This window comes from Monopterus albus, unplaced genomic scaffold (genome assembly GCF_001952655.1).
Source record: "Monopterus albus unplaced genomic scaffold, M_albus_1.0 scaffold213.1, whole genome shotgun sequence".
NCBI classification, from domain to species: Eukaryota; Metazoa; Chordata; class Actinopteri; order Synbranchiformes; family Synbranchidae; genus Monopterus; species Monopterus albus.
In genome coordinates this window covers 598,129-623,439 of record NW_018128093.1, presented here as the reverse complement: position 1 = coordinate 623,439, position 25,311 = coordinate 598,129, and the positions used below count along the sequence as shown (strand labels likewise).

Sequence of the window (25,311 nt, the reverse complement as noted above, 5' to 3'; positions counted from 1 at the left end):
CTGTCTTGGTGAAGCCGCGGCATTCCCCCGGCGGAGCTGGAGGAAGTGTCTGTAGAAAGGGAGGTCTGGGCATCTTTGCTTATGTCATGTCAGCTTGGTGCGTCTCTGCCCTGAATACTTACCATTACCTATGTAAGAACAACGCATTGTCTCTCTTACAATTATCATAAATGTGCAGTCGACATTAGACAGTATTTATTTTCATGGGATTTACTTTGTGTTTAAAATATCAGCTGTGCAAATTACCTTAAAGCTTTGTGATAACAAAAACTGCATGTAACAGGGACAAACGCACAATCTTGCAATCAGCAGTTTAAAATTTTAATTAAAAAGAGTGCCTGCTGTGCACTGCAGCCTCTCTGCTGGACACACACCTGCACTGCTTTTCAGGAGCTTTTTGGTCTCAGCATCAATGTTTAATATATTAAATGACAAACTATTAAAAGCTTTTTTTTTTTTTTGCTTGAGATTACCAATAGTTCCCTTTCTCTGTATTTCTTCCCATCTTGTGTCTCTCAGGCGACCAGGTAGAGACAGCAGGGAGACTGAAGACATCGCATTGCTGCGAGTTTTTTTTGTTTTCTGCTTGTTCAACATGTTTGATAAAGTGCTTGTGCTCTCTCCATTACTGGCGGGGTTTTGTTTCATCGTTGTCTCTTTCACATACTGTCTCATCATCTTGTCTGCAGTGTGTGTGCACTCATAGACACACTGTGTGTGTGTGTGTGCACCTGTGAGCGCCTGTTCCTCCCTGTCTCAGACACAGAGCAGGGAAGCAGAGCTCGCAGTCTGCTTTTTGTCATCGACACTTATTTTACTATATAGCTAAACCCACTAAAATTTCTCCTCCACTGTCTCAAGTCAAGGTTTTTATTTACCATTTATGCATAAACAGACAGTCTAGGCATATAAGAATTCTTGTGCAGCTCTCCTTTGGACTCAGGTAAGGAGTCAGAAGCCAGAAGGAACACTTGGTCTTAAAATAAAAAAGTTACATAAAGGCGACAAAGCCTATCGACCTTAGTGACTTTTAACAAGTACAAGCAGGCTTTACTAGAGGGTGGCTTCGGACCCGATACCCAAGTACTGGTATCAGGACATCCCCAGTTTAATAGGCACAGTCCAAAGCTTTATATCTTTATGTCTTTGTCCAAATCAAAACAAATATGCATTGAACTCAAATGACTCTAATTAGATTTTCCACGGTCTGACAGTGTTTAATTTGCATGGTGTTAATTTCATGCATTAAGTAATTTGTAATCACTGGTGTCTAATCTGTGTGAACAAGTTGGTTATTTTTCTGTAGTATACAATACTTAACAGTGCAGTAGTGGCTGTAAATATTTCACAGCCTGTTTTCCTGGTGAGACGGTGAGAGGTGTGTTTTTGTTTTTAACCTCACTGTCACAGTCATTTTTTATTATTTATTTACCAACTATTTTGTGTGTTGTTCCAGTACTTCACACAATATAAAGACATCTGCTAGAAAATGTTTGAATAATTGCAAAGTTCTGTTTGGCAAATAAAAATTTATTGTTTATAGGAATATTAGAAACATTAGTGGTGACCTAACCACTCCTGTGATATAGAATTATATTGGATGTCATTGGCTCATGGGTCAGAATCATTAGTGGATGATTTGAGGTCATAAGTGTGTTTTAATATCAGCTCGTTCACATTTTGAAATTTATACAGCTAAGTAGGTTTAGGTGAATTTGTTCATGTCTCCCTTCTCCTCTACCTCCTCATCCAACAGTGTGGTTTCTATTTCTCTTCAAATCCCAGTTGTTTTCTTCATGCTCACTGTGTCACTTATATTTCAGAGTGATCCAGACAAATCCCTGAACACTTTAGTCAAATCCCTCCTTAAACTATACCCTGCTCACACATTTGCTTCACTTGGATGCATGTCACATCATGTAAGGTAAACATGCTCTACCATCCATTTCATCTTAGGGAAAACAGTGTTTTAGTATAAAAAGCAGGTGATTGTGCCAGAAATATTCACTTCGGTCACTGGGTCACAACCTTCACAGACCCACTGTATGCCAGGAAACACCCTGCTTTTTCATTCAGCTCTGGTTTTCTCAACCAGTCTGAGGATTCAAAGTGGCAGCCTGGTCTTAAAGTGTGCTCAAATTTCAGAACAGCATTTCTTTTGCTGGTTGACTCAGTGATTGGCCAGTGGTTGTTCTTTGTCTTGGTGATCAGGAAGTGGTAACTGGAGAAATTAGAAGAAAGTGAGGATACTGTATTAACACCATATAAGACCACCTTAGCCAGCCATGAGGGAACAGGAGAGTTTCCAGCCTCTGACTCTGTGAGAAGCTGCTGAGTACTCACCAGAAACCCTCCTCTTCCAGAGACCCTGGTGCCATGCCTGTGGAGAAGAAGAAGGGGAAGAGGAGAAACCAGGTGCTGGCTGTACAGGAGGGGCTGGAGAGTGACGACACTACCTCATTGTCAGCCCTCAACATGGGTGGCGAGGACAGTCAAGACCCCTTGGATAGCGCGGTGAGTGGGCAGTAGACTGGACAGACCCTGTGCACAGAGGTTGAGATAGGCTGACTGGGGTGGGTCTGCACAATTTATCAATGTGATTGCAAAAGCCACAGGTAGGTTTTTGTGGAATCATATCATGAGGGTCAGACTGCCATGGTAAATGTGCCTTACTTGTATAGCACCTTTCTACCTTACCTGGACACAGCACTTTACAGATTCACCCAAACACACACACACACACACACACACACACACACACACACACACACACACGTCCTTGGCGGTGGAGCTTCTATGCAAGGCACTGGGCTAGCCACCGGGAGCAGCTTGGGGTTCAGTGTCTTGCCCAAGAACACTTCAGCATGTGGACTGAGAAGAATGGGAATCGAACTGCTGACCGCTGTCATCAGAGGACGACCTGCTCTACCCCTCAGCCACAGCCGCCCCATAGGAATATTGCTTTTAGGTGTAATGGCTACAGTGAGCTGCCTTGGCCGAGGTTTGTGCTCTCTGGGTGTTGGTCCTTCTCTGTTACATAAACTCCTCAACTCTCTCGTCTTTCCTCCCTGTTCATTTTTTCCCCCTCCTCCTCTTTAGAAGCGGCGTTCAGGACGACAGGTCAAGAGGAGGAAGTACAACGAGGATTTGGACTTTAAGGTGGTAGATGATGATGGAGAGACTATTGCAGTTCTTGGAGCCGGTCGCATCTCAGCGCTGAACGCCACTGCTCTGGCCTGGCAGGCTGAGGTAAGGAAGGACGCACAACCGGGAAGCAATAATTCTAGTCTGCACTTGTTTTAATATGTGCCTGTGCACATGTGCTTGCAGTGGGTACCCTGTAGTTTGTGTCTGTGCTGGCGTGTGTGCTCAAGTGCCTAGAGTGGTGTTCACAAACAGTGAACGCTGCCTGCCGATAGAAAACAGAACGATGGGGAAAAGCAGGCAAACTATGACCTGTTTGGCTTTTGATACAGTACCTCCTTTGTTGCCATCTTAGTTGTAAAATACATTATAAATATAGTTATTTAATAACACTATCCACATATTGAAGAGTCTGTTCCCCGCTGCAGGCATGTTGGAAATGAGGACGCTTTTTATTAATGAAACATTTGTTTCTGGTCTTCTCATCAAATCAGCGCTAAAACTTTGATTAGAGCATCTGAAGTGACTTTCACACTGTAACCATGCCATTTCTCTGACAGCAGAAAATCTTTGTTCAGAGCAGATGTTAACTAAAGCAGTTTTATCCAAATAGTCGTGCTTCGTGTAGTACGTGCTGTTGAACTGTATTGTGTTACACTCACTGATATAAACAAGGTGGTCAAACTGTATCTAAAATGTCATTTACTATACATTTTAAATTCTGTGGTGTGCTCATGTAAGTGCTTTGCTTAGAAGCAAGTTTATTTTTTTTTTACATCGCTCCTTTGTGAACTGACCTTCTGTCTTTTGGGCTCTTCATCTTCAGGAACCACCTGAAGACGAGGCCAACATCATTGAGAAAATTCTCTCTGTCAGAACAGTGAAGAAAGAGGTGAAGAAGAAAGAGCATAGTCATACATTCAGTGTCATCAGTGGAGTATTTTTTAACTTAATGATGTTGGTTCTTTTATCATTTTTTCCCACTTAATCTCTCTCTTTCTCTGTCTCCCTCCCTAGACTTCATCATCAGAGGACCAAGCAGAGGAGGCAGAGGAGTTCTACGTCAAGTACAGAAATTTGTGAGTGTTCCTTCACCATTGCTTATTACCAGGCTCAAACGACGACACCTCCGCAGGCTTTCCACAGAAAGAAACTGTGTTTGCCCCCACCTGCATGTCCGAAACAGATGAGTGAATGCTTTTTGTCATTTTCCAAGCCAAGGATCTGACATTCCAACCTACTTCACACCTTGACTGGCTGGTTGCACATCTCTGTCCCACGCTGCTTTTTCATTCCTTAGACAAAAATCTGTGGCACTTCTCTCGTCACCTTCTAGAGCCGTTCCCCTCAGTTAGCTGTGTGAACAACCCAGGTTAATGTCTGTCAACAAAGATATTGTCTCCTGATGACACTGTCTGAACACGAGCACCGTTATTCCCCCCCCTCTTTCCTTAACTCGTAGTCGGTCATTAGCCTACGTCTAAAGAAATTGGAGTTTGTATTTCAGTGGCCATGTGACCTTAATTTTATTCTGGTGGAATTTCCAACAAATGCTGACACACTGAGTGTCTTGAAATGTTGATAAAATAAAAGATTCTCAAATTTAAAAGTTGATGTAAAGTGACTTCTTTCACCCTGCTCAAGAGCATTTTTAAGTTGCTTTTGTGCTTATTTTAATAATAATCGTTAGCTAAATGAATATTTTCTTTTACATTACAAGCCAAAAAAAATTCACTGAATTCACTCCTCATTAGTGGCAGAATTGTTCTTTCTCAGGATTTGCTGTGCACAGTAGATGAAGAGATGAATCGAGGGGAGTGTTGCTGGCAAACCAGCGGCATAATGCAAAAACTTTGGCTTCTGATATTACTGAGTTGTGCATGTGCTTTGACCAGACCAGGGCTGTTTTATCATACAGCATTAGCTTTAACTCCAGCATCTTTGATCCAGGCTAAAATACCTCAACAATTATTGGAGGGATTGTCATCAGATGTTGTACAGACACTCATGGCCCCCAGCGACTCTTTCTATTACCTTTATCGATTCCCAGATTTTTCCAGGTTGACGTTTGTGGTCCAGAGTGAAATGTTATGACCGCTGTTTGAGAGATTTCTGTGTGGACCTTCCTACTCTTCATAAACTTTGTAGACCTCCTTTTCAGTTATTGTCATCAAAAGGTTCAAATTATTTAAGGCTCAGTTATTTAACAGTTGAGTTTTCTTTATAATGAGAACTACCGTTGTATCATCTGCATGACTTTATAACTTAAAATGACCTTTTTGTGCACGTTGTAACAACTCGCCTCGGGCGGTTTTTACTCATCATGCTGTTTGAACTGAGCTACTTATAATAAGTCACCTCTGCAAACATGCACTTTAACATTTAGTGCATTTACTGAGAAAAGGTGTAAATGCAAAGGTTGATCTCGTAATTTTAATAACCGAAACTAAATCGCTTAAATAATCAGAAAATCAATATTTTTTTCCAGCCCTACTCAGAAGCTGCATGATTAGAGATTAAACAAAGTCCTGGGTATCACGATGTCGACGCGTTACGTCGCTCTCATGACTGATGAAAATGTTTATGGGCTGTTTTTGAGCAGTGGTCTGTTAAGTCGGTAAGTGCTTCTCCGCTGTAGCTGCTGAGGGAGAGCGGGGTGAGGGTGTAGGGATTGGAGTGCTGGGGGGTGGGGGTGTGTGTGTCATGTCTCTAGAGACTGCCCTGTTTGTTACCGCACTTTGTATCTTTAAGAAAGGTCCTACACACTTATACTGTCTTTATTATGATGATAATTTATTGCCGGGGTGATGAATAAAACATTTGCTTGAGTTGGAAAAAGAAAACAGAATAGATGTGAACACTTTTCAATGGATTGATTTAAAATTATAAAGTTACAGAAAAGTACATTTGTATTTTTATAATATTAGTTGTGTTAAAATCATTACTATACATAACGTATTATCAAATGCATGAGTAAATAGCTGCATAGACGGTTTAATGTTCTGAGTGATGGTTCCTGCTTGTTTTAAAACGGCCTTCTGTCCCAAACCTCTGGCTGAAATTCCATCTGGCCTGTGTGATTGATCCCTTCATTAGTTTAGCTTTTGTATAATCAGTTCATTGTGTTTTTATAATAGTGGAATTGTATAACTATGTTTTAAGACGGTTGCTTTGTTAAAATATGTCTTAATGTTGATAATGAGCTCGCTTGGAGCTTTGAACATTTCATGTTAATCTTGGAAATCATTTGCGGTGCAGGAATGATGACACAGGACTCAGTTTATGTGCATGCCTTTTCTTGACCGTTTGCTTCCTACCTGCTCGGGGCCTTGTATTGAGTTGATTTTGGAGGGAGTTGTAAAGAGAGGGAAATCCTGGTGTGATTGGTCTTGATTTTTTTTATTGAGTTTGAGGATTTTGTAACATACTCTGCAAAATTAAAGCTGTGCTGATCTATCCATTGTGTTATTTCAGTTCCTACCTACACTGTAAATGGGCCACTCTGGAAGAGCTAGAGAAGGATCCCCGTATCCACCAGAAGATTAAACGCTTCAGGACTAAACAGGCCCAGACAAAGCACCTGTTCACAGAGGTAACCGTCCCAGTGTCTTTGTAAACTGCTCCCTGTCTGGGCAGAAGGACAAATTCAGATTTTATTATCTACCAAAGACATTTTCCCTACCCCTAAGTGATGTGGAAACTGTAAATGTGATCACTTCATGCCTGGATTTGAATGAATGAACAGGCCACACTCCCTGATAATTCACAAGACATTTATTCAGTGTTGCTATAAAGGTCAGCAGGTGAACTCTAGCATTAAGCATTGTCACACAGAAGGATAGTGTGTCCTTTGCTGCGTAACGTCAACATTATTAGACTGTTACTGACCATTATGGAAGGTTTTCAGAACAGTGGTTCTAATGTGGAGATATACAGTATAAAATCAGTTTTTTAATATAGATTAAAATCACCTGTCATGTTTCAGACAACAATCTGTTGATCCTAAGACACCGTCTGTCCTTAAACCCTCGATGTGGCTCATAGAAAGTGGGAGAGGTAGAGTCCCCTCGCTTAGGATGAACAGACATGCATTAAGTGTAGGAAGAAGGAGTGACAGCAGAGCTAAGCTATGGAAACACAATTGCACTATATATATATGCACATTTTAAATGATGTTATTAAGGAAAAAACAAGAGGAATGTACTTTAACATGTTTTTTGAAAAGGTTTAGCCCACAGAGTAGTGCCGCCTGTGGAACACTGGATCCATGTTGTAGTTCTTTTTCTTATCAGTTCATATTTCCAAAACCAAATCAGAAGATTTGCAAACTTTGCAGCCCAGTCAGAATTTATAGGAGAACACTCAGCTAGCGCGTTGTGCTGTGTGAGGTAACGTAGCATCTTCCATACGTGGCTGTTTCTGTTACTTTCATCAACCTAATATGGTGAAGCACCGATTTAACGAGACCTGAACCAAAACCAATGCATCTAGTGCTTTTGGAAGCCTTTAAATTAAGCTTTCTGAATCTCCAGAAACCCAGTTATTTTACAGTTTTTACAGACTGTTGCTTTAGCGGTGTGATCGCTAACCTAACTAATAATCAGTAATCTCTTCTCTCCCTTTTTTCCTGTCTTCATACGTTCTTCTAGCCTGACGAGGACTTGTTCAACCCAGACTACGTAGAGGTGGACAGAGTGCTGGAGGTGGCTGTTACCACCGACACCGAGACTGGAGAGGTAGGTAGCACAGACGCACTCTGACACAGCGGCGGTCTGGTATGTAAGTGGTTATTACTGAAGCGTGCTGGTGTTCTCTGTGTGTTGCTGTAGGAGGTGACCCACTACCTTGTGAAGTGGTGCAGTCTCTCGTACGAGGAGGCGACGTGGGAGCTGCAGGAGGACTTGGACCCAGAGAAGATTAAAGAGTTTGAGGAGATCCAGAAACTGCCAGCAGACCTTAGACACATGGTGAGTAGAAATGTAATAGTACACAAGCCTGTCTGGTTTAACGCAGTACTCTGTCCCAGAGGAGACAAATGTAGCTCAAGTCAAAGTGCAAAGGTGCCTTTTCATCAAGAGACATTTTGTAACCTTTGTCTTTGAAAGTGCTACATAAATAAAGGTGTGATTTTTATTATAACATTAGACATTTTTACTGTGCAAAGAGAAGGAAGCAAAAAGAAAATCTGGTTCTCTGAAGTGGCAGAGCCTTGCTGCAGGGGAAAGATCCTCTTGTTTGACTCAGGAGCGGTGATGTGCTGTTACATTTGTCCTGCGGACTGAAGAAACCTGCTGATTGATGATCTCTGTGAGCTGACTTGTGTAGTTGTGTCCACTATTGTTGCCTGTTTTGTGGCAGACCTTTTTGAGTTGCTGCAAAGGTACTGAGACGTGGAAGGCAATTCAGACGTCTGGAACCAGACTCTCTATGATAAACAGTGACAAAAACATGTACATTTTTAGCACAGGTTGGTGGGCAGATGAGGAAACTGTGCAACAACACAACACCATTATGGCTCCAGATGTGCTCTCAGACCTTCCCTGCAGAACAGCCTTTCTGCCCACATCATTACAACCATTCTCCCTCGCTTTCACCATCTAGGTCTTGTTTTCTTTCCCGGTGCTAATGAGCGCGAACACAGTCATTGCTGTGAGGTTTTCTTTATTCTCGAGCTGCAGTTGTGCACCATCAGGTTTTCTGTTTGTTCTTAGAGAGGATGTCGAGGTGTTCAAAACTGTCACATCCATGTACTGTAAAACATCTTGTGTTCCTTGACCCACAAACATCTCCACATTTGTGCTTCAGTGTTTAGTGTGGGTGTCACTACGGAGCCCAGGCACGAAACCACAGGTGAGGCCATTTAATGTGAGCAGGACAGATCTGTTAGGTTTGACAGCTGTGTATTATGTGCGAGTCATCGGTTTTGTGACCAATCGGTACATTTACTCTGCTGGATGTTGAATCCCAAATTGCTGTTTAAATAGTAGCAATTTTCTGGAGTCTGTCATCACCCCTGAGAGCTACAGGAGCCATTATTCATTTCAAAACTAGTATTATCATTATCATTTATTATGCTCTGGCAGGAACAACCTCTGGCATTACTCATTTTATTATTTTGTTCATTCAGCCTCCAGAGTCAGAGCCTGAGTCCTTCTCTTACATGTAAAAACTGTGACAACTCATTTACCTCCTTTCTGATTTATCAGATAGTTTTAATAGCTGATACTCTTCTAGTTCTTTTGTTGGATCAAATCCAGGTAGTATAGATGATCCAGTTCAGATAAAGAAACCTCCACGTCCACTGACGGATAATTCATAGTTTTGAATAATCCAAATTTAATCAGCAAGTCATCAAACCTTTTGTTAATGAAGCGTGTGTGTTGTGTGTGTGTGTGTGTGTGTGTGTGTTCATGGTACAGGAGCGTCCTCTTCCAGAAAAATGGCAGAAGCTGGAGTGCTCCAGAGATTACCGGAATGGAAACCAGCTCAGAGAATACCAGTTAGAGGGAATGAACTGGTTACTGTTCAACTGGTACAACAGGTGAATATACAGTCAAAGATGTTTGATGCTAGTGTAATAAAGAAAACACATGTATGCATTCGTGACTAAAGTCATGATAAACCAAACTGAAATGGAAATTTGAGGTTGCACACTGGGAACTAAACCTGACATAAACAATGACTATAACCTAACATTAAGTTAAAATACAGCCACAAACATTGTGAGTAATACTACTAAACTATTTGTAAACCTCAAGAACTATAATTACCCTGAGGCACTGGAGCTAAAGGTTGAAGGTGGACAAATAGATATGACTCACGCAGCAGTTGACATTTCCCAAGTATTGAGAAAGACATCAAACACAAACACAAACACACACCGTGTTTATGACTTAAATCTATAAAGGTGAGTTTGTTCCACAGATCCAAAAGCCAGCTAATCCAGACTAAAGTCAGCCCTGCTTCTGAACTGAAACAAGCCCCTGCCATGTAGGAGTGAGGTGCAGAGCAACCCTCTCACATGGAGGGTTTTCCTTTGTCTTTAAAATACGAAAACACAAGAACACACAAAACCTGCTTCTGCTGTATGCGCAGCATTGTCACTATGCTACAGTGTCCAGGACGTGACTAAAGATTGGTTTGGTTGACTTGATTTTCACTAAGGTCATAAACAACAGTCTGAAAGTAGGACCAGTAAGAGACAGACTTCACATGCATCAAAACACTTGTCATATTTAAAGATGGAGCTGATTATAGTTTTAATAGCAAATGACCTAACTGAGCATTTTAAATAATAGGTTTTGTTATGATTTAGTTCCCCTCGCCCTTCTTAAGTGCATCTTTAACAACAGCACTCGCATGCCCGTATGTACACTGACAGAGCTCTAGGCTGCTGTTTTACCTGAGATCCCTCACTAAAGTGCTTCTTATGGGGACAAAGGTTTGCGTCCTGTTTGAAGGTATTGGCTGATGAAGGTTAAGCCAATGCTAATATGAGACCACAGCAACCAGTTTGTGCTCCAGTGGGCAGTGTTTGCTGGCTGAACCACAGCAGAGGGAGCTTTGGCCTGACGATTGTACCTTTGGAACAGACCCACATCACATGTCAAACTCATGATGCTGAGGCCACGTGCACGATAAGCTGCAGCTGAACCTGAGAAATATGTCGTACACAGAACAATGAGTGTGAACTTTGTTCCCTGCCTTAAGAAGAGATCTCTATGGAGCTTTTTACTGCCATTAGTTATTCTGTGTTATTTATATTTGTGTTCTCTGTTATTCATTCTGATATATTTTATGATATATTATCATATCCTCTATGCTTGATCTAGTTTTTATCTATTATAATTGCATTTGATTGATTATAAAATGTACTCATTTTTATCTAATTTCCTTTTCCTGCCGTCTTATCTGTAAAACTCTGAACTGCACCGGCTTGTATGAAAAGTGCTATGTAAATAAAGTTTGATTTGATTATAGACTGCACAAACAGAGTACACAAAAACCCATTCACTATATAGTACAGTGTACAGTATATGTGAGTAAACCTGTTGTAGCTGTACTGTTTGGTCAACATGCTTTATTAAGGGAGCAGAAAACATACACTTCAGTTCATAAAAGACCAAAATCAAAGCACAATAACTGTAAAAATGTTAGAGTAGCTCATTAGATGAACCTTTATTAGTCTCCTCGTCCGTCACCTCATTCCTTTACTGTATATTTTCTGATTAGATTTGGACATGAATTAGTGTTTTAATGAGAAACAGTTTTTTTTTTTCTTAAAACTTGTCCAGTTTGTTGAAGATGCAGACTTCATGTAGATATCAGCAGTGTGTACACAAGTAGTGATGCATTCATTAGCTTCGTTATTGTACTAATTAGTACAAGTGGATGAACTTCCTGAACTTTAGAATTATGCAGACCTCGTGCTCTCTCACACAGAAAAAACTGCATCCTGGCCGATGAGATGGGTTTGGGGAAGACCATCCAGTCCATCACCTTCCTGTATGAGATCTTCAACATGGGGATCCGCGGTCCCTTCCTCATCATCGCCCCCCTCTCCACCATCACCAACTGGGAGAGGGAGTTTCGCACGTGGACGCACATGAACGTCATCGTGTATCACGGCTCCCAGATCAGCCGGCAGATGATCCTGCAGTACGAGATGTTTCACAGAGACCCACAGGTAGTGTTTGAGTTTTCACCAGGCTGTGCGTCGTGGTGAATGGCTCCTCTCCATCACCAGCGAATGAGTCACGTGTGACGGTTTCTGAGTGGGTGTGTGGTCTTTTATTTTCGTTCGGGTGACAACCACATATCCTGATAAGGATACAACGTGCTGACAGTTATCTGCTGTTACTTCTTTAAAAGAAATGTGCCCCTCATGTCTGGTTGTGCTGGTGTGGTTCTCAGGGTAATTGTGTGCTGTGTCCCATTTAAGATCATGTCTGCTTGGAAAAACTAAAGTGTGATTTAGCTGAATATTTTTCTTTCTGTCCTTACATCTCATTCCTCCGTGCCAGGAGACTTTTCCAATGTGTTCCACACTGGATGTGACAGACATCCATAGCACATTTGTCATCTCTCTCTCTGTTTCACAGTTGAACTCACTTGCACTCTCGCTGCCTTGTCTTTGACTATGATCAGCATCTTTAACATTTGGTGACACATTTCAGACATATACTTATTCAGAGTGACCCATCTGCAGCTTTACAAGTTTTGAATTCAGCTTTCTGCAGCTATCAAAGGGCAGTTAGAAGTCATTTCTGTCCTGCCTGATAAAGTCAGCTGCTCAGCACTTTAAGAGTTTTGGGGGCATTTTGTGCTTCTGTTAGAAGTGAAGGGAGACAGGAGAGACAGGAACAGAGAGGGGGTGACGTGGTGAATGTCCTCGACATGATTCAGACACAGGGTGTCACAGATGCATGGTATCCATCCTTGACCCCCGCCCTGACACAACAATTTAAATGTTCCATTGTCAACCACAGGGTAACACTATCCCAGGCGTGCTGAAGTTTCACGGGTTGATCACCACCTTCGAGATGATTATGGCCGACTGCCCGGAGCTGAAGAAGCTGCACTGGCGTTGTGTGGTGATCGACGAAGCCCACCGGCTGAAGAACAGGAACTGTAAACTGCTGGAGGGACTCAAACTCATGAACCTGGTCAGTCTGTCTGGGCATGATGGACAAAGTTGTACAGTGTCTTTATATTTCACATAGCAGCTGTAGGAATTAGTTTAATTTTGACAAATACAATTTTAAGCAATGTCCTGGTTATCGTACTGCGCTGTCCGCCCTTTAATGGTGAGATGAAAAATACTTTTTTGTTCGTGGGAAGTGCAACGCAGCATGCTTAGCCTTACTTACCCTCTTATGCATGCCGTTGTACACAACTTTATTGGTATGTGTCTCTTCTAATCCATTCGTCTCTGTTTGAATACAAGTCATTACAAGCAGCCGGCTCCCTGTGATGTTCTGTCTGTGTTTGTAACAGGAACACAAGGTTCTGCTAACAGGAACCCCTCTGCAGAACTCCGTGGAGGAGTTATTCAGTCTGCTGAACTTCTTGGAACCGCAGCAGTTTCCCTCAGAACGCAGCTTTCTGGAAGAGTTTGGAGACCTCAAGACAGATGAACAGGTAGGTTCACATACCTGATAGTTAGTGTCCTCAGGTTAATATTACAGTGTTGTAGAACTAAACCAGGCCAAACTATCGGTGTGGGGTGGCTTTTGCTTAGCCCCAGTTTGTGCCTCTCATGTAACTGAATATACTCAGGTCACAGAGGTAACCATCAGTTTCTCTGAAAGATGGTTAGCAAGTGATATTTGTATCTGGATAATGAAGGAAATATTGTGTCCACTGGACGACAAAAAGATTTTCAACCCAAGTGGATCTGTTTCCTATCCAGGTACGATAGGTAACCATCTTTGCCGTGATTCGAAAATAGAGGCTAAACTTCTGAAATGAGTTGTTAAAAATCTTTATTCAGTGGACTAAAGATTTTTTCTTTTTTATCCAGATTGTTAGAGATGTCTTTGGGGGTTCTGGTAATATCCCAGAACAGCTGCAGGTGTTTCCAGCAGCCTTCAGAGCTTTTCAAACGTTGCTGGTTAATTACCTTTTAGAAAATCTGACGGTTACCTCTGTGACTTCAATGTATTGTTATACATGAGAGGCACAATTTGCTGTGAAAAGCAGCTTCAGGATGAGGCGGGGTTTCTTTTAAATCTATGCTAACATCGCTGTTATCCTCCCGGTACCATTGTTTTTCCAGCAGCTATGTGCACCTGTGTTTTGTCATTTGGGGTCAGCTGAAGAAAAAAAAAATCCATTTGTGTTCACATTTCAGCCCTTGTTCTTTCCAACAGGTGAAGAAGCTTCAGGCCATTTTGAAGCCCATGATGTTGAGGAGACTCAAAGACGACGTAGAAAAAAACCTGGCACCAAAAGAAGAGACCATCATAGAGGTTTGCTTTGTTATAAATTTCACGTCATTGCTCATTTGTGGCATTTGTTATATTTGTACAGTTTCTGTGTGTAAATGGCACTAAGCATTTTCAGTGCTGGAAAAACCTTTTCATCCCACTTCCTTCTGTTTAAGATGAATAATTCAGCCAAAACATCATGACTGAATCTCCACTTTGTATTAGTCTTTAGTCTTTATTAGTCTCTTTAATCACAACTAAATTAAATTAAATTGTAAATTAGTTAAGATGAAGTAAAAAACGTCTGCATATGAGCAAGAAAATCCTGGGTTCTAACCCACCACAGTTGGCTGGAGCCTGTGCGCGTGTGCAGGTTGCATGTGCTTCACGTTTTTGTCTTTTTTCCTCTGGGTGATCCAGTTTCCTCCCTTGGTGCAAACAGGTCCAGGTTAGGTGAATTGAAAACTCTGAAACTGCCTGTAGGTGTGAATCTGAATGTGGTTGCCTGTTTATATGTATGTCAGGTTAAGTGTTAAGTACAAATAGTGTTGTACTTAAATGATAAATACAGCAGATGGATGGGTGTGATTTATTGATGAATGGACTGATTGTACTGGTTACATTACTGGGCAGTAGGTGGAGAAAACATAAAACAAAGCAGTGTAACACCAGCATGTACACACTAAAGCGTTTGTGTTCCTGTAGGTGGAGCTGACCAACATTCAGAAGAAATACTACCGAGCCATCTTAGAGAAGAACTTCTCCTTTCTGTCCAAAGGAGCGAACCAACACAACATGCCCAACCTCATTAACACCATGATGGAGCTCCGCAAGTGCTGCAACCACCCCTACCTTATCACAGGTGAGACCACGCACACACGTGTCAGACCTTCAGTAAAACAAGGACATCATTATGCAACCCATAATTTATACACTCACAAATATTTTAGTTTACTGAGGAGCTAGAAACTCTTCCACATCCTGTTCCTTTTAATTCTTTTTTCCAGGAGCGGAGGAGAAGATTCTTGAAAGCTTCAAGAAGAGCCACAGTCCGGACGCGCCGGACTTCCAGCTGCAGGCCATGATCCAGGCAGCCGGTAAACTGGTGCTGATCGACAAGCTGCTGCCCAAACTGCTGGCCGGGGGACACAAAGTCCTGGTCTTCTCCCAGATGGTCCGCTGTCTGGACATCCTGGAGGACTACCTCATCCAGAGACGGTGAGGAGAAAGGGAGGAGAGGAAGGAGGGGAAATGTTAAATAATGGAAGATCAGCAAAGCAAGGAAAAATAAAATGGGGAAAACACAAAATTAGGTACAAAAACTGAGGAAAGCACAGTGAAGATTTGGGAGTTATTAATGAAGAATGCAATCTAACAGTTAGCAGAAAGGGGAACTGGGGATGGAAAGATGCCCATATCACCTTTAGCATCCTAATTTGTTGAAGAAATCAACATGTTTATGTTTGTGTGTTTTCTCCAGGTACACATATGAACGCATTGATGGCCGTGTGCGAGGAAACCTGCGACAGGCAGCCATTGACAGGTTCTGCAAGCCAGACTCGGACCGCTTCGTTTTCCTGCTGTGCACAAGAGCTGGAGGCCTGGGAATCAATCTGACAGCTGCTGACACCTGCATCATCTTTGACTCAGACTGGAACCCCCAGAACGACCTGCAGGTGGGCAAGAGAGCTGGGTCATGAGTTTGCACATGCACGGTGCCCAAAGCTGAAGACGTGAGCAGATCACAAACAAATGTGTCCTCAGAACCTGACAAAGGAGAGATCATCTCTCTAAATCACACTTTTTTTTTAACTGTGCTAAGTTGCACCTTTATTTATATAGCACATTTCAAACAACAGTCAAAGAAAACAACATTAGAAACAATGATCATTAAAAGCCAGCCATTAAAATCATCTAAGGAAAAATAAAGCTGAAACATGGTTAAAATGAAATAAATAAAATGTAAGACGAATATAAAAAAGATCAGAAACACAGTGCATATACAGCACATTACAGTTGTGGTGCAGTTATCTCATCAGTTTATGCATAAAACCATTATTTCCTCCAAAGTATCTGTAAATCCAAAATCAAGCACAGGTACGGTAAAATATGTTTTACACACTTGTCGTTTTTCATGTATCTGTCCAGGCCCAGGCTCGCTGCCACCGGATTGGCCAGAGCAAAGCAGTGAAGGTGTACCGACTGATCACCAGGAACTCGTACGAGAGGGAAATGTTTGACAAGGCCAGTCTGAAGCTCGGGTTGGACAAAGCCGTCCTCCAAGACATCAACCGCAAAGGAAACCTTAACGGGGTACCATATTACTTTATATCAGAGTACTAAGAGGTATTGTAAGTTTGTTAATTATGTAAGATTGGTATTTATTTAGATGTTTTCTCCAGGGAGATGGCCGGCTGGCACTCATGAAAAAGAGCATAAATTGTAACTTGTGTGTCTGTTTATTGCTACAGGTGCAGCAGCTTTCTAAGTTGGAGGTCGAAGATTTGTTAAAGAAAGGAGCGTACGGAGCACTGATGGACGAAGAAGACGAGGGTTCCAAGTTCTGCGAGGAGGACATCGATCAGATACTTCAGAGACGAACCCAGACCATTACTATCCAGTCTGAAGGGAAAGGGTCCACGTTCGCCAAGGTAGAAATCCATAAACATCAATGAAGGTCTAAAACCTGAGAAGCAAAGTTACACAGCCCTGATAATCGCTGTTTAGAGGGTTTTTGGAGGAAACATGGAATACTTTGATACTTTGATCCATTGTGAAGATGCTAAATATTTGTGCAGTTAGCAGCTTCAGTCCAAATGTTTGGTTGAATGCCCAAATCACTTGAAACTCATTTAATATCAACCAGAATCCCACCCTGTTTTTCTGAGTGGCCTCCTGTTTCTCTTTCCTCAGGCCAGTTTCATCTCGTCCGGTAACAGAACAGACATTTCTCTGGACGACCCCAACTTCTGGCAGAAATGGGCCAAAATTGCAGAAGTGGAGATTGACTCCAAATCTGAGAAGGTACAGAGGAGCAGATTGAACAATGACAGCAGGAGAGGATGAAAGCAACAAAAAGAAATGAAAGGCTTTTCAAAGAAAAGGGACAGAAAAGGAGAAGATGGCACAGAAAGGTTGGAAAATAAAGACGGAAAGGATCACAAAGAAAGAATAAAGGAAACAAAGTAAAGTGACAGATGTTGAAGGGAGTGATAAACAGGAAGAGGAATAAAATGAAAAAGAGATGAAACGACCACTGAGCAAGAGATGTGCTCCTATCTAGTAAAGGTAAGCAGGAAGCAGAGTACAGAAAGACAACTGTTAGGGTCAATGTAGAAAACAACCTGAGGCTTGGAGAGAAATTGGATCTGATCCAAAGTGGTGTATGCAAAACCTGGAGGAAGGGGATGTTAAGCTGAGCTCCCGATCTGGGAAGAGAGTAAATGAGGGCAGGGTGGAAATGAGGGTAAGAAAGGAGGATGCTCTTCCTTTTTCTCTCCTCTCCTTCCTAACAGATGGGATGCCTTAATGAATGAAGCAGATTGTGCACGGAGCAATGCTACTATCTTCATACCTTGTGTGTGTGGACCGTGACTCGTGCCTTGAATCCTTAATAACTCACACACCCTGGTTGGTGTTTTTCTCCTCAGGTGTCCCTTTTCCACAATAAAAGCAGAGGATAAAAACCGACAGATCTCTCCTCACCTGCTTCATCTTGCTTTTATACTTTTGTATCCAGACTACGTTCTTGTCTCTGACACAGGAGTCCTTGGTGATCGACACACCTCGGGTGAGGAAACAGACCCGTCACTACAACTCCTTTGAGGATGACGAGCTGATGGAGTTCTCGGAGCTGGACAGCGACTCGGAGGAGCGGCCGTGTCGAACTCGTCGCCTGGGCGACCGCAGCCGGCGGTACCTCCGCGCTGAGTGTTTCCGGGTTGAAAAGAACCTGCTCATTTTCGGGTACGAGCTGATGGGTCTCATGAATAATTCATATCTAAATGCACATTCACAACCCAGCTTCAGTTAAATTTGCATCAAAGAAGCTGAAATTCCTTTTCAAGTAAGACGTGGAACATTTCTAAAGCAGCAAAATGGACCCGAAGGGAAAGACTTGCTGGTACACACACACACACACATCTTGCAGCCAGAATCTTAAACCTCTGGGGATGACATCCTAACACTCAGTCCAATAAAAAGCTACTTGAGAGCTCATGCCTTTGTTTACAATGTTGGTCTCTGCAAACTCAAGTATGAATATAAATGAGCCACATATAAAAAATGTGACTTTTCACTGTGTTTTGAAGTGAAGAAAATAAATTCGACTTGTGATCACACACTTGTTTCAGCCAAAAAGCTGTATATACTTCACTCACCTAAATTTCTTTGTCTGGCTTTTGTGCTCCTTATCTACATTTTCCTCCTCCCTCTATTCTTTACTCCATCTTTTCAGCTGGGGTCGGTGGAAGGACATCCTAAACCACGGTCGCTTTAAGTGGCACCTAGCAGAGAGAGACATGGAGGTGATCTGTAGGTAAGGAAAGCAAGTCTTGGTTCATGTTTTTATCCTGCAGAAGTTCTAAAATGTCCAGATTCAGTTACAGCGAATGTAGCAGTAAACAGGCGCCAGGGTCACTGTACCTGCAGAAACAGCCGTCGTCTGGAAAAAACAACGTGTAAATCTTGAAAAGGAAAATTTGTTTTGTTATGTAGGGCTCTGCTTGTTTACTGCTTGAGACACTACAAAGGTGATGACAAGATCAAGAGCTTCATCTGGGATCTGATCACACCCACCAAGGAAGGCCAGGACCAGGCGCTGCTCAATCATTCTGGTTAGCACTTACACTGTAAAGTTAGCCTACAGCTCCATACACCACCACACGATTAACCACTCTAATTAACTCTCACCACCATCTGAAACAGTAGCAGCATTTTATAACAACCTCCATTGCGTGAACTGGAACTAATATTGCCATTTGGGTAGAGTTAGTTCACTTCCCCCTTTCTGTTTGTCCCAGGTTTGTCAGCTCCGGTTCCTCGGGGTCGGAAGGGGAAGAAGCTGAAGAATCAGCTGAACATCCCCGAGGTGAAGAACGCCGACTGGCTGGTCCACTGTAACCCTGAGGTGGTGCTGCAGGACGAGAGCTATAAGAAACACCTCAAGCAACACTGCAACAAGTCAGTTTCCTCCCACGTACTCGTTCCAGTTAACAGGGTTGAACAGAGGGTGATTTGTAGTGGTTGATACCTGCCTGTAAGCCAGAGGTGGTGTGTGTAGTCATTGCATGTATAGTCACTAGAGGACTTTCACACTGGAGCATGTTTGGAACTGTTTATTTATGTGAAATGTAGATTTTTAAGGCCAGGTGAGAGCAGTGACTTTTAACCTGTAGTCAGAAGGAGTCCTGTTTAAAACAGTGGCGCTATTGTCAGGGAAAACAAGAGTCACATAGTCACATACTATAAAGAGCAACTCAACTGACCTGCACTTCATTCAGAGGAAAGAATCGTTTGCTGTGGTGCCTCTGTGACGCAAGCTACACCTCCCTCTCTCCACAGGGTGCTACTGAGGGTGAGGATGTTGTACTACCTGAAGGTGGAGGTGTTGGGTGAGGCTGCCAACCAGGCTCTCGAGGGGATACCTGCCAGGTCTGGAGCATGTTCTTTATATTGTACCTGATGTTACCAGAGTGTTGGTTGATAAACAGTTCTATCTTGATGCAAAAATCTGGAAAGAGACTAACTTAATTCATTGATGCCTTTATCGCTCTCTGCTTGTTTACAGTAGCAGTATTATGAAATGTAGCGATGAAACTGGAAATGCTTCAACACACTGTCAAAATGCCATTTGTCAGATTTGTGATTGACTAACTGGGTGTTTCCTGCTTGTGTTTTCAGTGAGTTGAGGAGTCCTGACTTGACACTGACAGCAGCATTGACAGGTTGCTTGTTTGTTGTGTGTCTGTTTGTGCCGACAGTAAGCTTGAGGTGTCTCTACCAGACATCGACTACATTGAGATTCCAGCCACGTGGTGGGATGCAGAAGCTGACAAGTCTCTCCTCATAGGAGTCCACAAACACGGTGAGGCCTGCTGTCAGTTCGAGGTTTGCACATGGAAAGGTCATGTGAGCACATGATTTATCTGTTAATGGCTAACAACATGTCTTTTAAGGCTTGACTTGACCCAATGTTTCTGCCAATGTGTGAACAGTATTTAGATGCAGTGACACGTTGTTTGTGAACAGTCATTCCAGGTACAAATCTGGCATCAGTTTATACGTGTGTGGGTGTGATGTGCACCCAGATCTGTGTTGTTGTTGTGCTTAAACCCAGAAAGAGCAGTAGGCCATGATAGAACACTGTAGCAGGAGAGTGACCCACCAACATTGCAAGGGCAAACGAACACTGTAGCTGAATCCCAGTTCCCCTAATTGCATCTGCGTTTCCCTCACTTGCGTTTTGTTCCCGTCCACATAAGATGGAAGAAGAAACTGGGGAGAGAGGAACCAACAGACTTTCTTTCCTTTGATCCTTTATGTGAAGCATCCAATAACAAGCTGATTTCCAATAAAGGGGCGTGTTGATCTGTAAGCGACTTCTGTAAAGGATGCATTTGTGTATCCTCACTCATAGCTCCTCCAGGCAGCCTCCTCTCTCCTTCATCCTGGTCCTTTAACATGGACGAATTCCGGGTCAAGCAAAGACCGAGGAATGATAAAATAATGGAACTGGAATTCACCTCATGTGTCTGTGTGTGCATGCTATGTGTTTTAATCCTGATGTTTGTCCTTGGACAGGATATGAGCGGTACAACGCCATGCGTGCTGATCCAGACCTGTGTTTCCTGGAGAGAGTGGGGATGCCTGATGTCACAGCGCTGTCTGCTGAGCAGGGAGGAGGGGAAGGCGCCTCTGACATGGCTGACAGGTATGATACACACATAGGTAAGCACACAAGTACACGTTTAGTGAGGTAAAGGCATGTTTGGACATTACACAAGATCCCGACACTGACAAACCTGCACATCCTGTATAATGACAAACGTTCAACTCCAATCACTCCTTTAAACTGTGAAGGTTTTGTGTTGTTTATACTCATAAAACATAAATTTAAGTCTTTGAGAACCATTTGTCAGACATTATTCCTATTCCTAAATGCATGCGCTGCAGTGGGGCAGTATATTTTACCACCTTCCATACAAAAATAGATTGCTCAGGCCCTTTAACTCACTATTCCTCTCACTGTCTGTGCAATGTCCAGATATTTTCTAAGCTACATGGCTGTGTGTGGTAATAGAATTTATGTGTGGCAATATGATCAACCACCTTAATTAAGGTCTTAAATTGTATTGATTTAGACACAGAAACCCTCTTAAAGATCAGATAATAGAGTAGAGTCTACCCCCAGACCCTCACCAGGTCATATTCCACAGCAAATTCTCAATGAAATTAGCACAGCCAGTTCACAGACGGTGAATACCGAGCTTTCGTGGCCCTGGGCCAGTTGCTCACTTAGTCCACTTAGCAGTCCAGCCTTGTCAGTCGGACTTAACTCGTTTACAGACAGGTGCAGGAGCGGCACACATGCACAAATAGCTTTCCTGCAGATCTGGAGCAGGAGCCTGGTCCTCCCTCCACCAGTCATCGCTTTGTGTAGTAGCGTTCACAGCAGGTGCCAGCACTGGTGCGAAAAACACATCCTGTCTTCTGTGGTGTCATGTTTGTTTTTGTCGACACTGGCACCTCCACACCCACACAACTGGGTTACATACTGAGTTCGACAAAAAACATAGAAAAGGAAATATAAGTGCAGTGGGCGATATTAAGGGCCTCAAGTCGCTAACAGCCAGACCGTGTTTCAGTGATGTGACTGACACACAGACACACCCTCCCTCGCCTGTTGCTCTTCCTGAGGTTTCTTCAACATTTTCCCATTAAAGGTTTTTTTGATTTGTTGTTCCTGTTCCGATTCGAGGGTCTTGTATGCTCTACAGATTGTAAAGTCCCTAGAAGATGAAATGGAAATTTTGCTCTTCATCCTGAAGCTAATTGAAGTGATCATTCGCTTTGTTACTTGTTCAACCTGAAACATCAGCTCTATACGTTATCTCATGTTTTTGTATTTTGACATATTTGACGCACTGATGATGATGTATTTTGTTATTAGAGAGTTTTTGTGTGTGTTTGCTTCCTTTTGTTTAAAGGCTCTGGCTGGTGCCTCAGGAAATTTGATCTCTATGCTGCTTTTAATTCATCGTAGCTGTTGCGTGGTGTGTTCTCTGGTGTCGCCTGTTTTCTTTACATCTGATCACTTTCCGACAGGCTCTGTGCTGCATGTCTTTTTCTTGCTCTAGACATTGTTTTCCGTGCTCTGACATACTTTCTCTTTGGTCAAACTTTAAGGAAGCTCTGTTTGTCATGGACTGTGTGTTCATTCTTTTTGTTCTGTGCTCAATCCCGTTTAATTCTGTCTTTGTATTTTACCCTTGGTCGTACTCCCCGGGAGCTCACTAGGATTGTGTAACAGTTTGTAAGCTTTTCTGCTTTTGATCTGTTGTTTCTTTTGTCAGTGTGTGCAAAACTGAGGAGGCAAAGGACGACACTGAAAGCAAAGCTGATGGAGGGGAGGAGAGAGACGAGAGCAGCAAGGTGAAGACGCAGCATTAGTGTTTAAAGAGATTTCACTGTCTTTTATTTTCACTCCACAAATAACCTGAGGTGCAGTCGAATCCTTTTCATTTACCTCACTGTGGTCCTCAGAGGTACAAATTCTAGCTGTGCCTCTGGGAAGAAATGTCCTAATATTATACCCTTCTGAGTTGACAGGCTCCAGAGTCCTGGAAGATCAGCTTTGCAGCATTAATGATGCATTTAGTACATACAGTGGATATAAAAAGTCTACACACCCCCGTTAAAATGCTAGGTTTCTGTGATGTAAAAAAAACAAGACCAAGATAAATAATTCCAGAACTTTAGCCACCTTTAATGTGACCTATAACTTGTACAACTCAATTGAAAACAAACTGAAATCTGTTTTTTAGTGGGAAGTAAAAATAAAAAACTAAAATAATGTGGTTGCATTAGTGTGCACACCCTCTTACAGTTTGTTTTTCAATTGAGTTATAGGTCACATTAAAGGTGGCTAAAGTTCTGGAATTATTTATCTTGGTCTCGTTTTTTTTTACATCACAGAAACCTGGCATTTTAACGGGGGTGTGTAGACTTTTTATATCCACTGTAATACCAGAACAGATCAGATTTTAATGAGACTGTATACAGTCTGAATTTCATAACAGAAAAAATGTCATGTAACTGAATTAGTCTGTTTCTCCACTTATTAGATTTAATTCAACGCTGCTATAACAGGAAATTGCTGCTTTTAAATATTTGCACTCTTGAGATATTGAGTTAATTTTATATTGATTGTGATAACTTTTTTTTTGGTTAAACAGCTAAATGTAAAAGCTCAGAAATAATCCCAAACATGAATTTTACAAATGTAGTTCAAGACCAGCCTTTGTCATCATGTGAACGAAAACACAGAAAGTAGAACGTTAGAAGGAACCGCATGTCGCTGAAAGCATCGGACTGAATCATTGTACTACACAGTTCTCTGGTCCAGGACAGTTATTCTGAATGTTAGTTAAAGACCAATATGCTCCACTTTTAAATAGTCTGGTTTGCTTTATTGCATAACAATAGAACAAAGTCAGTGCCTGTTTACTTTATATGGGACTCTGGATACACTATTGCTGTTCTGTTCATTTGGATTTCTTCTCGCTGGTGTGTCTCCTCCGCAGGGAGAGGAAACCTGCTCCAGCACTGATACCTCCGACAAACCGGACAGTACAGGACCTGGTGAGAAACAATGCACTGTGCACACACCACTCTTAAATGTAGTGTCAAGAATCCAGCAGTATGGTATACATGTCTCTGCTCTGGGACAATGATCGTTGCAAATTACTCTGGTAAAAGGGAGCTCAGCAAGAACACACACATACGTCACACATACACAACTTGTTTGCTTCTATAGAGCTTGGCTATATAATGTCTTGATGGTTTGTAAAAGCATATTTTCTTTTTTGTTTTTGTAATGCGCCTGGCATCTTTTTAGATGATGATATAATTCCTCTGGATTACATCTCCTCAGTTCATTTGCTTTACCGAGTTGTTCCCTGCCTGTCTGTCTCATCTTTCTGCTGAAGGCTTCATTTTAACACTGCTCTGCAGAGTATGGGGCCGATCGGACGTGTGAAGCATTTCAGTTTTAATAATGCTCATTGTCTCAGTGAGTACATTGAATGAGCATCTGGTTGTTGAATGGCACAGTGAAGAATGAGAGAAACAGCCTGTTTGTTGGCCATCGCTCTGGTTTAATGAGGGAGCTTAGCAGATAATATTGTTATTGAAGCCTTTTATATTCAAAACATTCGGGTAGTTTAAGGCAGGATAACTGAGTCGTTTGCATTTTCAGTGATGGGAAAATTAAAACCTCAGGGTCCTCAGGTAGAAGAGCCCAGTGTATTGATCTGGTTTTTTAAAATGGTCTTATACTTGTATAGTGCTTTTCTATGCAGCGAAGCATACTCAAAGCGCTTTCGGACTATTTTCCACTCACCCTTTCGCGCACACATGCATTCACTCACTCAAATGCTGATGACGCAGCCATCAGGAGCAACTTGGGGTTCAGTGTCTTGCCCAAGGACACTTCAACATATGAAGTGAAGAAGCCAAGATTCGAACCACCGACGCTCCAGTTAGGAGACGACCCGCTCGACCTCCTGAGCCACAGTTGCCCCGTTCTTTGATTGATAGTGAGAATTCCAGGGATTTGTTTAAATCCAAGTGGATTTAATGAGGCTTTAATTTAAATTTTAACTTAATTTCCAGACATTCTAGAGTCAGGGCAAAGTAATTCTGTTCAAAACAATAACAGTCCTTTCCTCTGTCCTCCCAGACTCCCAGATGTCAGGTGACTTGTGCGCCCAGGATGGGGCTTTGGTCACCACGACAACAACAGGAACAGGAACCGGTGTGGCGGCTTTACATTTGGTCCAGGCCCGACCGCTGTGGCCTGCCGGCCCTGCCTTGACAGCTCGTTTACGTCGCCTGATCACCGCCTACCAGCGCTTCACACTACGCCGCGAGCCTCTCCTCAGACACGACTTCCTGCTTCCTGACGGCCTCGTTGGCATGGGCATCGGAGGAGCCGGAGCTGCTCACAGTCATCACGCCA

General features: G+C 42.5%; 1 protein-coding gene across 1 annotated transcript in view; it reads left to right on the top strand.

The window, feature by feature from the left end:
* Positions 1-25,311, top strand: part of chd6 (chromodomain helicase DNA binding protein 6) — an 84,860-nt gene that overhangs the window by 41,904 nt on the left and 17,645 nt on the right. Inside the window, exons 5-32 of the mRNA XM_020619057.1 lie at positions 2,364-2,514; positions 3,100-3,249; positions 3,971-4,036; positions 4,162-4,223; positions 6,619-6,736; positions 7,794-7,880; positions 7,974-8,111; positions 9,564-9,685; positions 11,587-11,830; positions 12,633-12,809; positions 13,141-13,284; positions 14,016-14,114; positions 14,778-14,934; positions 15,080-15,290; positions 15,553-15,748; positions 16,221-16,385; positions 16,544-16,723; positions 16,986-17,096; positions 17,836-18,038; positions 18,529-18,609; positions 18,789-18,907; positions 19,094-19,253; positions 19,635-19,724; positions 20,054-20,157; positions 20,874-21,003; positions 22,646-22,724; positions 23,876-23,933; positions 25,033-25,311. Of these exons, the coding sequence (XP_020474713.1) occupies positions 2,364-2,514; positions 3,100-3,249; positions 3,971-4,036; positions 4,162-4,223; positions 6,619-6,736; positions 7,794-7,880; positions 7,974-8,111; positions 9,564-9,685; positions 11,587-11,830; positions 12,633-12,809; positions 13,141-13,284; positions 14,016-14,114; positions 14,778-14,934; positions 15,080-15,290; positions 15,553-15,748; positions 16,221-16,385; positions 16,544-16,723; positions 16,986-17,096; positions 17,836-18,038; positions 18,529-18,609; positions 18,789-18,907; positions 19,094-19,253; positions 19,635-19,724; positions 20,054-20,157; positions 20,874-21,003; positions 22,646-22,724; positions 23,876-23,933; positions 25,033-25,311 (3,881 nt within the window). The remainder of the gene's footprint in view (positions 1-2,363; positions 2,515-3,099; positions 3,250-3,970; positions 4,037-4,161; positions 4,224-6,618; positions 6,737-7,793; positions 7,881-7,973; positions 8,112-9,563; positions 9,686-11,586; positions 11,831-12,632; positions 12,810-13,140; positions 13,285-14,015; positions 14,115-14,777; positions 14,935-15,079; positions 15,291-15,552; positions 15,749-16,220; positions 16,386-16,543; positions 16,724-16,985; positions 17,097-17,835; positions 18,039-18,528; positions 18,610-18,788; positions 18,908-19,093; positions 19,254-19,634; positions 19,725-20,053; positions 20,158-20,873; positions 21,004-22,645; positions 22,725-23,875; positions 23,934-25,032) is intronic.